Raw genomic sequence first — 12,001 nt, 5'->3', positions numbered from 1 at the left:
GACCTAGTTCGTACAATCCGGAGGAAGACACAAGAGAGGTAGTTTTGGCATGTGATTTTTTGGCCAAGTTATTCTTGTAGTAGTATTGGTGGTAGTGGGATTTTAACAAAGTCATATTTGTAGAGTTGTGAATGTGTAGGATGACAGTGACAAGATGATGACTTGATCAAATTTGGATGAACCCTTTGATCACTTCTTAACAGTGCGGGATCCCTATAACTCAAGATTAAATGAAAAAGCCTACGCTTATTTTCTCAATACCGCAACGCTTGAGTCATATATCGTGTGATGAGTCCATGATCCCTGCACAATAATGCCAAGGGAAATAATATCATGTGTAAGCACTTAGCAAGCGTATTTAGCCCCCTATATGTATATTTTCATCAGCATCGAAAAATGATTAAGGGCATGATTGCACTTTCAGCTCTGGAGATGCTTTGATTAAAGAAACTACAACCATAAACCTCCATCCCCGTGAAAAATCCGCCACCCACCGTAGCATAAGGGCCACATTAATGCGGCAGGACGCAAAAATACCTAGGCCCTGTTTGGATCAGGGGGTTAGAGCTAGTATGGGTTAGTTGAGGCAGAAATAACCCTAAAACATCCAAACATGTGGGTTAGAGTAGAGTTATTTGCATCTAACCCAGCAAAAAAACCAACCCGGTGGGGAGGTGCTATTTGGGGTTAGATGTGGTGGGTCCCATAAAAAAGTATCTATCCCGCACCTGGATCCCGCACCGCATCCATCCCGCATCGCATCCCGCCTCCCTCCCGTTCGCATCCCGCCGCCGCCACCGCTACCCTCCGCTCCCTGCCTCTGCCCCTCCACCCCCAATCCCTCTGCCCCTCCCGTCTCTTTCTCCCGCTGATTTCTCGGAAGCCGTCGGCCTCTTTCTCCTTATCCTCCAGCGGCAGAGCACGCGGCGGCGCCCGATGCTCCGCGGCGAACAAGCCCTCCCCTCCCCCTTCCGCCGCTCCGGGCAACGAGGTAAGGTAGCCGCCCCGTCGTCTTTCTTCTTCCTCTGCAATTGGGGGCCGAGCGGCTCTCGGCTCTGGGCCCGTCGTTGATGGCCTCGGTCGATTCTTGTAGCGGCGGCAGCAGCAGCTCCATGGCAAGATAAGGAGCGAGGTGCTGCTCCCCTTCCGGTCGGTGCGCATGTTCTTCTACCTCGCCTTCATGGCCAGCGCGGGCCTAGGTAGCCTCATCGCGCTCACGCAGCTCCTCCCGGCGTTGGGGAACCCCACGAGGGCGGCGGGGGTCCCGGAGACGCTCAAGGGCCTGGGCATCGACGTGGCGGCGATTACAAAATAGAGTCTTGGGTAGTATCTCTCTGATGGAAATAAGTTACTGCTATACAGTTTTGGTATTCTATTTTGGACACATCTTAGTTGTAAGTAGTAGAAGTAATGAAACACGGAATGCAGCGACATTCATTCTTTTTGCAAAAGGATGGGGCACGCGCATAGTAGTACTTGACAGGATCCCGAGAGCTGTTGGCACAAGGCGACCTGTGTAGTGCCGCTTGTCACGTGTACCTCTCCACATCATCCCCTGGACTTTTTGTCCAAAAAGACCCCCTGCCGGGACAAATTGTCAAAAAAGACTACCTCTAAAACGAATTGACAGAAAGGACCAGCTACACCGTGGCGGCAGGTGCGCCAGCCGACACGTGGCATCTGCCGCCACACGCGTTGGCGGCAGTCCCTGCCGCCACGGGCGCAGGCGGCAGCCGGGGTGTAACAGGTTTTTTCATCCGCGTAACAGATGCAACGAAACGGATCGAAATGATGGGCCCTGCGGCCACACTACGAGCGGCAGCCACTGCTGCTGCCAGCGCACCGCGACAGGCCAAGTGGGCCCCGCCGCCATAGCAGAGGCGGCAGCCTCTACGTGCTGTCAGGCAGACCGGACGGCGAGTGCGAGAGGCGCATTGAAGCATTGGCTTCTGTTTAGTGCCTCAACGCCATGCATGCACGCATATGGGCGGATGGAAGTCAAGCAGCATGCAGCGACGTTCAAGTAACTTGTGTCAGCTCAGATTAAAGCATCCCGTTCATCTGGCCATCTGTATTGAATCGGAGTCAGCGGCTGCCGCCTCGTGCTGTGGCGGCATGGCCCACCTGGCCTGTCGCGGCGCACACGCAACAGCAGTAGCTGCCGTCTGGCACTATGGCGGCAGGGCCCATCACTTCCGTCCGTTCCGTTGTAGCACGCGCGCGGACAAAAGAAACTGTTAAGCCCGAGCTGCCGCCTGCTCCTCTGGCGGCAGGGCCTGCCGCCAGCCTATCCGGCGGCAGGGCCTGCCGCCGGCCTATCTGGCGGCAGGTGACACGTGTTCGCTGCCGCACCTGCCGTCACGGTGCAGCCAGTTCTTTCTGTCAATCTATTTTAGAGGTGGTCTTTTCTGACAATTTGACTCGGGCAGATGGTCTTTTTGACAAAAATTCCATCCCCTGAGTAGTAATCAAGGCTAGGCATATATAGGCCATTAAAGTAGAGCTATAGACTGCCGTCCTGTCGCAGAGCTGGGATGTGGATGGGCAAAGTACAGTAGTACGGTAAAGTCCATCAGCTTTTCTGCTGCACCAGGATTCCTCGGGTTTCGTGCTAATGGTACTACGACTGGAGTACGTACAGTTTGTTGGGATCGTTACAATCCCTACTAGTAGTACTAAATAATTTAACACCAACACTTGACGCTTCCACATGGGAATGCATCCTACTAAGGGTTCCAATAAGTCACTTGACTTGCTTGCTTGCTTGTTGCATCGATGGCATGTCGCATGCAACTCACACGCACGGTCACGCGTGGAACGGGCACACGCAGAGGCTGTACGAGAACAATCAAATTTACTCAGCCACCGCCTTTCTGTGCCACCGGCCGGGGCTACCGGACTTGCAGGACTTGGTGGCTTGGATGAGCATGCACCTGAAGCTCGGATAACCACGATGAGATGAATACAAGCAAGCAATACGGCATCAGCTCCACATGTAATAATGGTTCTATCATTATCATTAGCGAAAATCCGCAGCTTGGCATTGGTATGCTCCCTGGTTTGGCATCATATTTCCCACTGTCTCCTCCTTGGACAGAGACCGGACACCTCTGGCCATCGTGCAGTTCAGCAGGGAATGGCGCCATGAGTCCGCCTCCCGCACCACACAGTGTAACAACACAAGTCCTACTAGGCGACATGTTTCAATGAGTGACGCCGCAGCTTTGAAAGAATCTTCCAAAGGGTCGACCAGCCGCTACGTTCCGCTGCAGAACAAGTCCGACATGCCTCTGTATGGGCCCAGCTCATGCGTCTGTACTACTACTTGGACACGATCACATGTGATTCCATAGGAACTCCTTTTCCTTTCCTTTTCCATTTTTGCAAAAATCTTCCGAATTTGTAATCAATATTTTGGGAACATTTTTCGAATCCGTCAACATTTTATACAAATTCATGATTTCTTTAAGTCATGAACATCTATACAAATTCACAAACATTTTCTGTAACTGTGGATATTTTAAAACCTGTGAATTGTTTTCGAATGGAAGAGCATTTTCCAAATGTATGCGCTTTTTTGTTTTGTTTTGTTTCGAAAACACTTTTTTTTCGAAATGCAAGAACATCTTTCGAATCCGTGAATATTTTTTGAACCGATGATGTTTTTTTTACAAAAAATGGGAACGATTTTCTAAATTCGTGGAAAGTTTTTGATATTCCTGAATGATTTTTAAAAATTCATTATTTTTTTGAATTCACGAAGGTTTGTTCAAAATCACGAACATTTTATGATTTTCCAAACATTTTCAAAATCTGGAACATCTTTTTTAATTCAACCATTTTATGATTTCTGCAAGATTTTTTTTCAAAATTCGGAATCATGTAAAAATTTCCAACTTTTTGAAATCGTGAAATATTTTTAAAATAAAAAATAAAATAGAAAAATATCTAATTATTTAATGACTTTTTCACATTAATTATTTCATGATTTTTTAGACAAATTATTTAATGAATTTGTTACTTTTTTGGAATCCCGAATTATTCGTACATGGGTCCTCTCTGGCCCACGGGGCACGGTTTCCAGCCCGAATGGACGCAGGACCGAAACCCTATCGCCCATCGCTGCTCCATCTCCATCTCCTTCGCCCCAGTCCCCCTCTCGCCGGCCACCGCGCTGGTGGTCAACCCCTCTGCCGCTGATCCTCCTCCACGCGGATAGAAAACCCGCTGTCCTCCCCATGTCGCGGTGCCCTCTGCTGGCCGTCCATCCTCTATCTGCTCTGACCTGTCCCCTCCGCTTCGCCGAGCTCGGGCCTTTTCTCCCCGCCCCTGCCCCCCTCTCTCTCGTGCCAAGCCACCTCTACCCCCACCCTGAATCCCATGAGAGGCCAGCCGAGTCAGCCCACGTGCATCACGATGACGTTGATCCCTGGCAAATTTATTGTTTGTTTACAATGAATGCATTCAGGTGTAGTACTACACAAAGGGTGTGTTTGGTTCACGCCCCAGCTAGCCACACCAATCTTTTGGCATGACCAAGGCAAAGGCATGACCAAATTTTGGCAAGCTGATGTTGTTTGCTTTGGGGCCATTGTATCCTCCAAATTTTTGGCAAAAGAGGCCTTTGCTTGGTTTGTAACCAACTGGTACCATGATACTACTTGAAAAACATTTAGGAGATATTTAAATGCATCTATTATCTAGAAGTGAGAAGTATGTACAGATTTAAAAACTATTATGAAATCTATATAGAAAAAAATGCCAAAACAATGGCACACAATTATCACAAGTTGAAACACAAATCCCGTGCTGCACGTCATGTTGCATGCACTCCTTTCTTTTCGAAGGATGCTGCATGCATCTACTAAGGGCATGTACAATGGTGATATCTTAGGAGTGCCACATTGGATAAATGATGAGGTGGAGAAGAGAGAACTCATAAGAAAAGGCTTGTCTTCTCTTATTTAAGAGAAGACAAAAGATGATCTCTTAGCATAATATGTCTCACCATGTTTTTAGGAATTACGAGTTATTGAAGATAAGGCTAAGAGATGACCTAGTGTAGACACTTTTTTTTGTCATCATTAAATTACATGCAAAACCTAAGATAAGACTATCTTATCAACCATTGTACATGCCCTAATCACGCGGAAGCACGCAGGGATTTGTTACCGATTGATTACCTCTAACAGAACCAGTCTTAGGGTGTGTTCGGTTTCTCGCTGCTCCTCAACTCCACTCCCGGAGTTGGTGGATCGGCACTGAACGCTAGAGCTCCACGGAGCTGAAAACGTGGAGTGGAGCCGGCTCCAGTGCAGTTATGCAGAGCGGCTGTTTCCCAGATCTCGGATCTTTAAAATCATGGAGTTGATAAAATTACAAAGGAACTGCCACCACCAAGTGAAAAACGGTTCAGAGTGGCCACCGCGAGTTGCTCGTTTCTGTTTCATCCAACGCCACGAGTGAATCAGGAGCGGAGCAGAGCTGTCGAACAGTTTTTTGTAGGGCTGATTTTTACAAGGAGCAGCATTTCGGGAGGAGGAGCCGGAGTCGAGGATTTGGAGAAGCCAGACCACTTCCGAACAGGCTCTTAACCTACAGAATCCCTTTAAAAATATCAATTGTACCACTACGTTGTATGTAGGGCCCACCAAGAACAGCACGCCAATTTTTTGGCGCAGCTTTTGCTCGCCCACATCTTGCCCGCGCGTTGGCAAAAAATACACGGGGGAACGCCCTGGTCGCTGGGCGTGCCAAATATTCGGCAATGATCCAAACAACCACCAAATTCCATGGGCTAGCCAAATTTTTGGCATGGTCAGTTCTGGTAGCAATCCAAACAGCCCCAAAATAATTCAAGCTTTACATTCAGCTATGAGATCCGTGTCCCCAACAACTACAGTACTGCATTTCTTAAATATCAATGAAATGAACAACATTCATGTTTTTCTTCTGAATGAGTATTATGGTAGCATCGATTGCTTTTATTGTGGTTAAAGCATTGATCAATTAAGATGTTAATCAGAAACTTCATAGAGGTTGTTTTCCTCGCTGCTCCAGGCAATCAGCCAGATAATCTGTCTGGTTGCTGCTGCTTGCGTGTTAGGTTGCGACATCATTGACCTTGTAAACAATGTGGTTGGGATCGTAATGGCCGGGTCATAGTTTTCATTTGGCTGCACCAGGGAGGGATGCTGCTGCTCGGTGATCATGTTGGAGCCACACTCAAGCACTCGCCTCATACTGGATGTCATGGTGTTTGGCATTATAGTAGTGCTTGGCGTAGCTTGGAGGAGCCGGGTTGCCATGGATGCGCACAAGAATGCGCGTGCCACGGAAGCCGCCATGTATGGAAGTGCAAGGGGGATGAAGTGCCGATACTTTGAGAAGCAGTCGACGACTGTCAAGACGACCGACTTGCCGCCCACCTTTGGGAGGCCCTCCACGAAGTCCATCGAGTGGCCTGCACAAATGCTACTCCCCCCGTCTCATAATAGACGTTTTTTGACACTACACTAGTGTCAAAAAACGTCTTATATTATGAGACGGAGGGAGTAGATGAGACCTCGAGTTAGCACAGCAGACCCTTAGGATGCAGATGTTCAGTCTTGTCGCGCTGACAAGTACCAGAAGACCAAATGAAGTCCTGTACCGCGACACGGTCCGGAAGGACAACGCAGGTGGTGTAGGGTCTTTGGAATTCCCTCTTGTCCTCCTTCATGAGCCATTGCCAATACCCATGGTAACAGATCTGATGTTCCCGAGTATGCAGACGGTGGTCAAAGGCGACCAAGTCGTCCAACAAACCCCATGGCGCCTTGAGCTGGCCGGCTTCGATGTGTGCATGTAACACGATCAAGCTGGGTCAACGGCTGTAGCTTGGCCGATCTCATCAAAGAAGTTGAACCGAGGGATAGATAGCACCATAACTATTCCTGGTTCTGCACTGCGGTGTGAGAGAGCGTCTGCAACAATGTTCTGGTTCCCGGGCTTGATTGAATTTAACTCGGAACCCAAGTAGCTTACTGGCCCAATGATTCAGCGGTATCGTAGACAAACACTGATCAAGCAAAAAATTCAGTCTGCAATGGTCTTTATGTACCACAAACGTGCGCCCCCATAGGCATGGTTGTCGGTGCCCCACAACGTGTACAAGGCTGATGAGCTCCCTCTCATAGATGAATTTACGGTAGCAGACAGCTAATCCCAATCAGCCACACACTGCCAATCAGCCACAGCCTGCACTTTTATTGATCCATAGCCACGCCCTTTGTTTAAAACGTGCCCGAGATAAGCGACAGTGGTCTCACCGGAAGAGCACTTAGAGCGCTTGGCTAAGAGGTGGTGTTGATGCAGTGTAAGGAGGACCACATGGGCATGTCAGAGGTGTTCTGACCAAGATGTGCTGTATATGACAATGTCGTGAAAAAAAAAACAAGGACAAACCGTCGCAAGTATGGGTGCAACAGATCGTTCATGAGGGCCTGAAACGTTGCTGGGGCATTGGTGAGGCCGGAAGGCATCACAACGAACTCAAAGAGGCCCTGGTGTGTGCGGGATGCCGTCTTCTCAATGTCCAGGCGGGTGCATGAGCACCTAGTGATGATAGTTAGACCGAAGGTCCAGCTTACTGAAGAATTAGGCGCCGTGCAGCTCGTCTAGGAGTTCATCTACCACCGGGATCGGGAACTTGTCTTTGATGGTTCTTCTTGATGAGGAGGACCGGTGATGAGAAGGAGGACTCACTCTTGCGGATGATGCCTAGTCGCACCTTTGTGCCAACTCATCCTTCTGCGGTTGCGCATACCATTAAGGGCGTACAGCTACGATGTTCGTCCTAGGTAGGAGGCAGATGCGGTGGCTGCGCTCACACTCCGGAACCACGTCATGGGACTCGCTAAAGTCGCCGAGGAGCTCGTCCAGCATATCCAATGCCGTCCAAGCTGCTGTACGAGCCAAGAGGGCTGCTGGCCATGCCATGTCATGGCGCTGTTGGTGAAGTCTCATGTGGTCAGTCCCCGGTCCCGAGCCATTGAGTGCCGAGGTTGATATAAAAGCCGTCAATAGGCAGGGTGTAACAGTCCACCGGGAAGGTGCCGTTGGCAATACTGATGGCGAGGGCACAACACACACCGGTGCTGTTGATGCGGTCACCATTGGCTACTGTTGCATAGAGTGCAGTGCGAGAGTGGATTTGCAAGAGGCTGCTTGAGCCACGACGAGTTCAGCAAGGAAGTTTATTCGCAGACCCGGAGTCGAGCAGGGCCACCCGTGTTTTCTTTATTATTATAGAAAGGGAGACGCAAGGTCTGCCCCGTGCATGGCTGAACACGCGCGATGGCCACCAGCGATATTGCCATCACCTCCTTATCCTTGATATCAGGATCTTGCTTGTCGACGCCCACAAACAGATAAACAACCATGACAAAGGGAATGAATGTGGATTGCCTGGTAGTTAGAATAGAGTGAATTAAAGAGGCTGAACAAATCCTAGATGATATGGTCTGAGTTCAGTGAAGAGACCGAAACTAATCGGAGCATGCTAAATATGCAACTGTAGATCTAAATCTAACTAGAGAAATGATTTCAGTTTTGCAGGACTCTACCTCATGTCCATGAACGACGATTTCTGGTTTAGCAATGCAATTCTGTTGTAAGCGAGAAAGGTGTGCTACTATTTTAAGTTTAGATGTGGCGTTGCAACTTTACCTGTTTTGCAGCTTCGTTTTGTCCTGCTACAACTATAGTTTGCCTTAATGGTGTTTAGGGATCCGTAATTTACATGGGTTTCTGTTGTGTACTAGATATGTAGTCCGTACTGCTAGGATTTTCAAAATTTTATCTTCATTCTGGCAGTTTTTCTTGTCCAATGAACTTTAAATCAATTATTTAGTTATGTCTTCGACTGCTTATTTTGATTATTTTCTTGGCAATGGAGAAAACAATTTCTTTTCTCATAGTACTGTGCTTAGCTCTTCTGATTTCTAAACGATGGTGATTCCAGTCATGCGATCTGGAAATAGGTAGGAAAATGAATTCATGATGGTTCAGTAAGCTTATAGGTGCTGCGCTGTTGGAGTCTATTTTATCAATCAATAGAAGCATAAGTAAAATCATAATTTCTCCTATGCAACAATTTACTTTCATGCAGATGTATATTTTGCTTCCGCTGACCTGCAATTATATACTGTAGGCATGAGGCTTGTTTGTTCGTTCAAGTGACTGGATGAAGCAGGATTAGTTCTCTTTGGAGAATTGTGTTACGACGTCGCTTGAGCTAGGCACTACTCGAGCCTTCCTGAACAGTTGGCCTTCATTATTTGTAAGGTTGGGAGTTAAGAAATTCCTGCAGTATGTTTTCCGAAAGAACTTTGTCTTTAATTTTCAGCAAGTTGCTAAAAAACTCAACAATTAGGTTTCTAGCATCCTCGGATTTCTGAGTCGTGATTAGACCTTTTGTTAACAGTCATGTCCTCCATTTTTGTGCTTAGCTATCTTGTTTTTCTCAAGCCATATGCATGTGTTAACAAAAGGTCTAATGATAGTGTTGTCTGCATATTGGGTCGCCGGGAGGTCGCACTGCCTGATGGGGGTATGGGGTGTTTTATCAGATCATGGCGGAGGGCGTTGTTCACAGCAGCTTGCAGCAAGTCCGCCGGAAGGACAAATATCAGTGGTGAGGGTCACCCTGCCACACCCCTCAACGACAGTGGAATTGTCTTCCCAGAACACCGTTTGGTAGCACTGAGGACTTGTCCGTACCAAATACGGAGTATGCATTTAATTCATCCAAGCCATCTATCATCGAATCCCATGTACTTCATGGTGTCAACCATCGCCGAGTGTTCAATTGTGTCAAATGCCTTCGAGAAGTCCAACTTTAGAATGAAAGCTTGAGCACCTGACGCCTGACATTGGTGTATGTACTCGAACACCCAATCTAGGTGGTCTTGGATAGCTCCCCCTTTGAGAAACCCATATTTACCACGGTGGATGATCTTTAGCATTAGTTTTTGCAATCTGTTAGCAAGGATCTTGGTAATAATATTCAGACAACAGTTGAGCAAGGTGATGGGGTGATAGTCGTTTACAGTCTCGGGGGACTGTATCTTGGGTATCAGTGTGATATAGCCTGTGTTAATACTCTCCAGATTTAGGTTACCAGAGTAAAATATCATGGCAGATCTCATATATGTCCTGCTTTATTATGTGCCAACATGATTTAACAAAACGTCCACTAAAACCGTCAGGCCCTGGGGCTCTGTCCGCTGGCATTGTCTTGATAACTTCATCGATTTGCACTTCAGAGAAAAGGAGTAGAGAGTTCCTCCAGCTTACCAACAGGACAGATAATATATTGCAGGTCAAATCTTTGGTTGGTAGGGGATGACTCACCAAGTCTTTCCTTGAAGGCATTGTACAGAATGCTCTCTTTCCCACCATGATCTAATATTTCAGTACCACCAGGAAATTTTAGCATGGCAATGGAATTGTTTCGATATCTTTGAGTTGCCAGATGTTGGATAAATTTCGTGTTTTCATCCCCAAAATGAATCCATCTGATGGTGCATCATTTTTTCCAGTGTTGATTCTGATGATAGTCCAAAAGCTTCTGAAGGCGGGCCTTGAGAATTTCCTGAAGTTTGTTTTGGGTACAGTAAGAGGCCTTGATTTTCAGTTTCATCCAGTTCAACAATGGCCTTCTAGGAATTTTGAATCAGAATTTTTAGACGGGAAAGACCTTCACTCCAGTTTTTGAGAGTATAACAGAGTCGTTTAAGTGTCTGACATATTCTAGCCGTCCTGTTTAGGAGGTAGCTGTCTTTGGACCAGCAGGTTGCAACAGTATCATAGAACCCAGGGTGTTTGAGTCCAGTATGATTCAAACCTGAATATCTTACTTGCTGGGATAGTTGATTCAATACTGATAGAGCAAGGGGTATAGTCAAATATTGGCTTGGCTAGAGCAGAAACAATAGTGTTTGGGAATGAACTTGTCCAGTTATTAGAAGTAAAGAACCGTCTAGTTGTTCCAAGAGTTGGTCGTCTTGCATGTTGCTCCATGTGTATGATCGTCCTTTAATTGGCAATTCAACTAGGCATTATTCCTGAATGAGTTCATTGAACTTTAACATATCAGAGGCATAGCCTCCCAGTTTGTTTCGGTCGACTGGAGAACGAATATAGTTAAAATCCCCTAATAACAACCAGTCTTCGTTATCAGGTATCAAGAGATTAAAAAGCCATTCTGTATATGTGGTACGATCGTGGCTGTTGTAAGGTCCATACACATTCACCAGTTTCCAAAGTATTGGCAGATCGAGTGGATTTAAAAGCTATAGTTTGTGCAAAGAATTTCGAAGAGACCACAACACTAGAGAAAACCGAGCTGTTCCATATCGTAATCAGACCACCAGAAGCCCCTCCCGAAGGAACAAAAGCAAATTGATCGAATCTCTTTGGGCAAAAGGTATTAATTAATGCACAATCGAGATGAGTTCTTTTGGTCTCTTGTAAGCATATAGCAGCACAACAAGAGCTTTCAATAGTTTTTCGGATAGCTAATAATTTTTGCTCGGAATTTATTCCCTTCACGTTCCAGCAAAGAACATTCCAGTTTTTAAGTGCTGGCATTGAGTACACAGCTAGTTGGAGGGCGCCCCTTCTCCATCCAAGAGAGCTCTTGCAGCTTGTCGGTGGAGAGATCAGCAGCCGGCACGCCCCAGAGGTTGTCACTGATGTGCTAGATAATAGCGATGGGTGTGGGCTCTGGGGGGAGGAACTGGGCTTTTTGATGATCATGAGGAGTTTACATTAAGATCTACTCCCTCCGTCCCAAAATAAGTGTCTCAACTTTGTACTAGCTCTTATACAAATTTGTATTAAGCTCAAGACAGTTATTTTGGGATAGAGGGAGTACTTGGTTACTGTTGCTTTGAATTGAAAACATATCAGCGGAGTTTCGAAATTTTAGTTCACTGGTCATTTCTGGCACTGACAT

At 46.9% G+C, this 12,001-nt stretch overlaps 1 protein-coding gene across 2 annotated transcripts; it reads left to right on the top strand.

Moving 5' to 3' along the window:
• The first annotated feature begins 568 nt into the window (after positions 1 to 568).
• LOC119305073 (protein LOW PSII ACCUMULATION 1, chloroplastic-like) lies at positions 569 to 1,428 on the top strand. 2 transcript variants are annotated; one of them, XR_005148540.1, is made up of 2 exons: positions 569 to 991; positions 1,094 to 1,428. XR_005148540.1 is itself a non-coding variant. In XM_037581693.1 (2 exons), the coding sequence occupies exons 1-2, from the start codon at positions 937 to 939 to the stop codon at positions 1,313 to 1,315; spliced, it is 282 nt and encodes a 93-aa protein (XP_037437590.1). In that variant the 5' UTR covers positions 569 to 936; the 3' UTR covers positions 1,316 to 1,428. The 2 variants fall into 2 exon arrangements, 1 of the variants encoding a protein (XP_037437590.1); XM_037581693.1 differs by having other exon boundaries at positions 569 to 996.
• Positions 1,429 to 12,001: the final 10,573 nt, after the last annotated feature.

Source organism: Triticum dicoccoides, chromosome 5B (assembly GCF_002162155.2).
Source record: "Triticum dicoccoides isolate Atlit2015 ecotype Zavitan chromosome 5B, WEW_v2.0, whole genome shotgun sequence".
Taxonomy (NCBI): domain Eukaryota; kingdom Viridiplantae; phylum Streptophyta; class Magnoliopsida; order Poales; family Poaceae; genus Triticum; species Triticum dicoccoides.
This window is presented reverse-complemented; position numbering and strand designations above follow the sequence as displayed.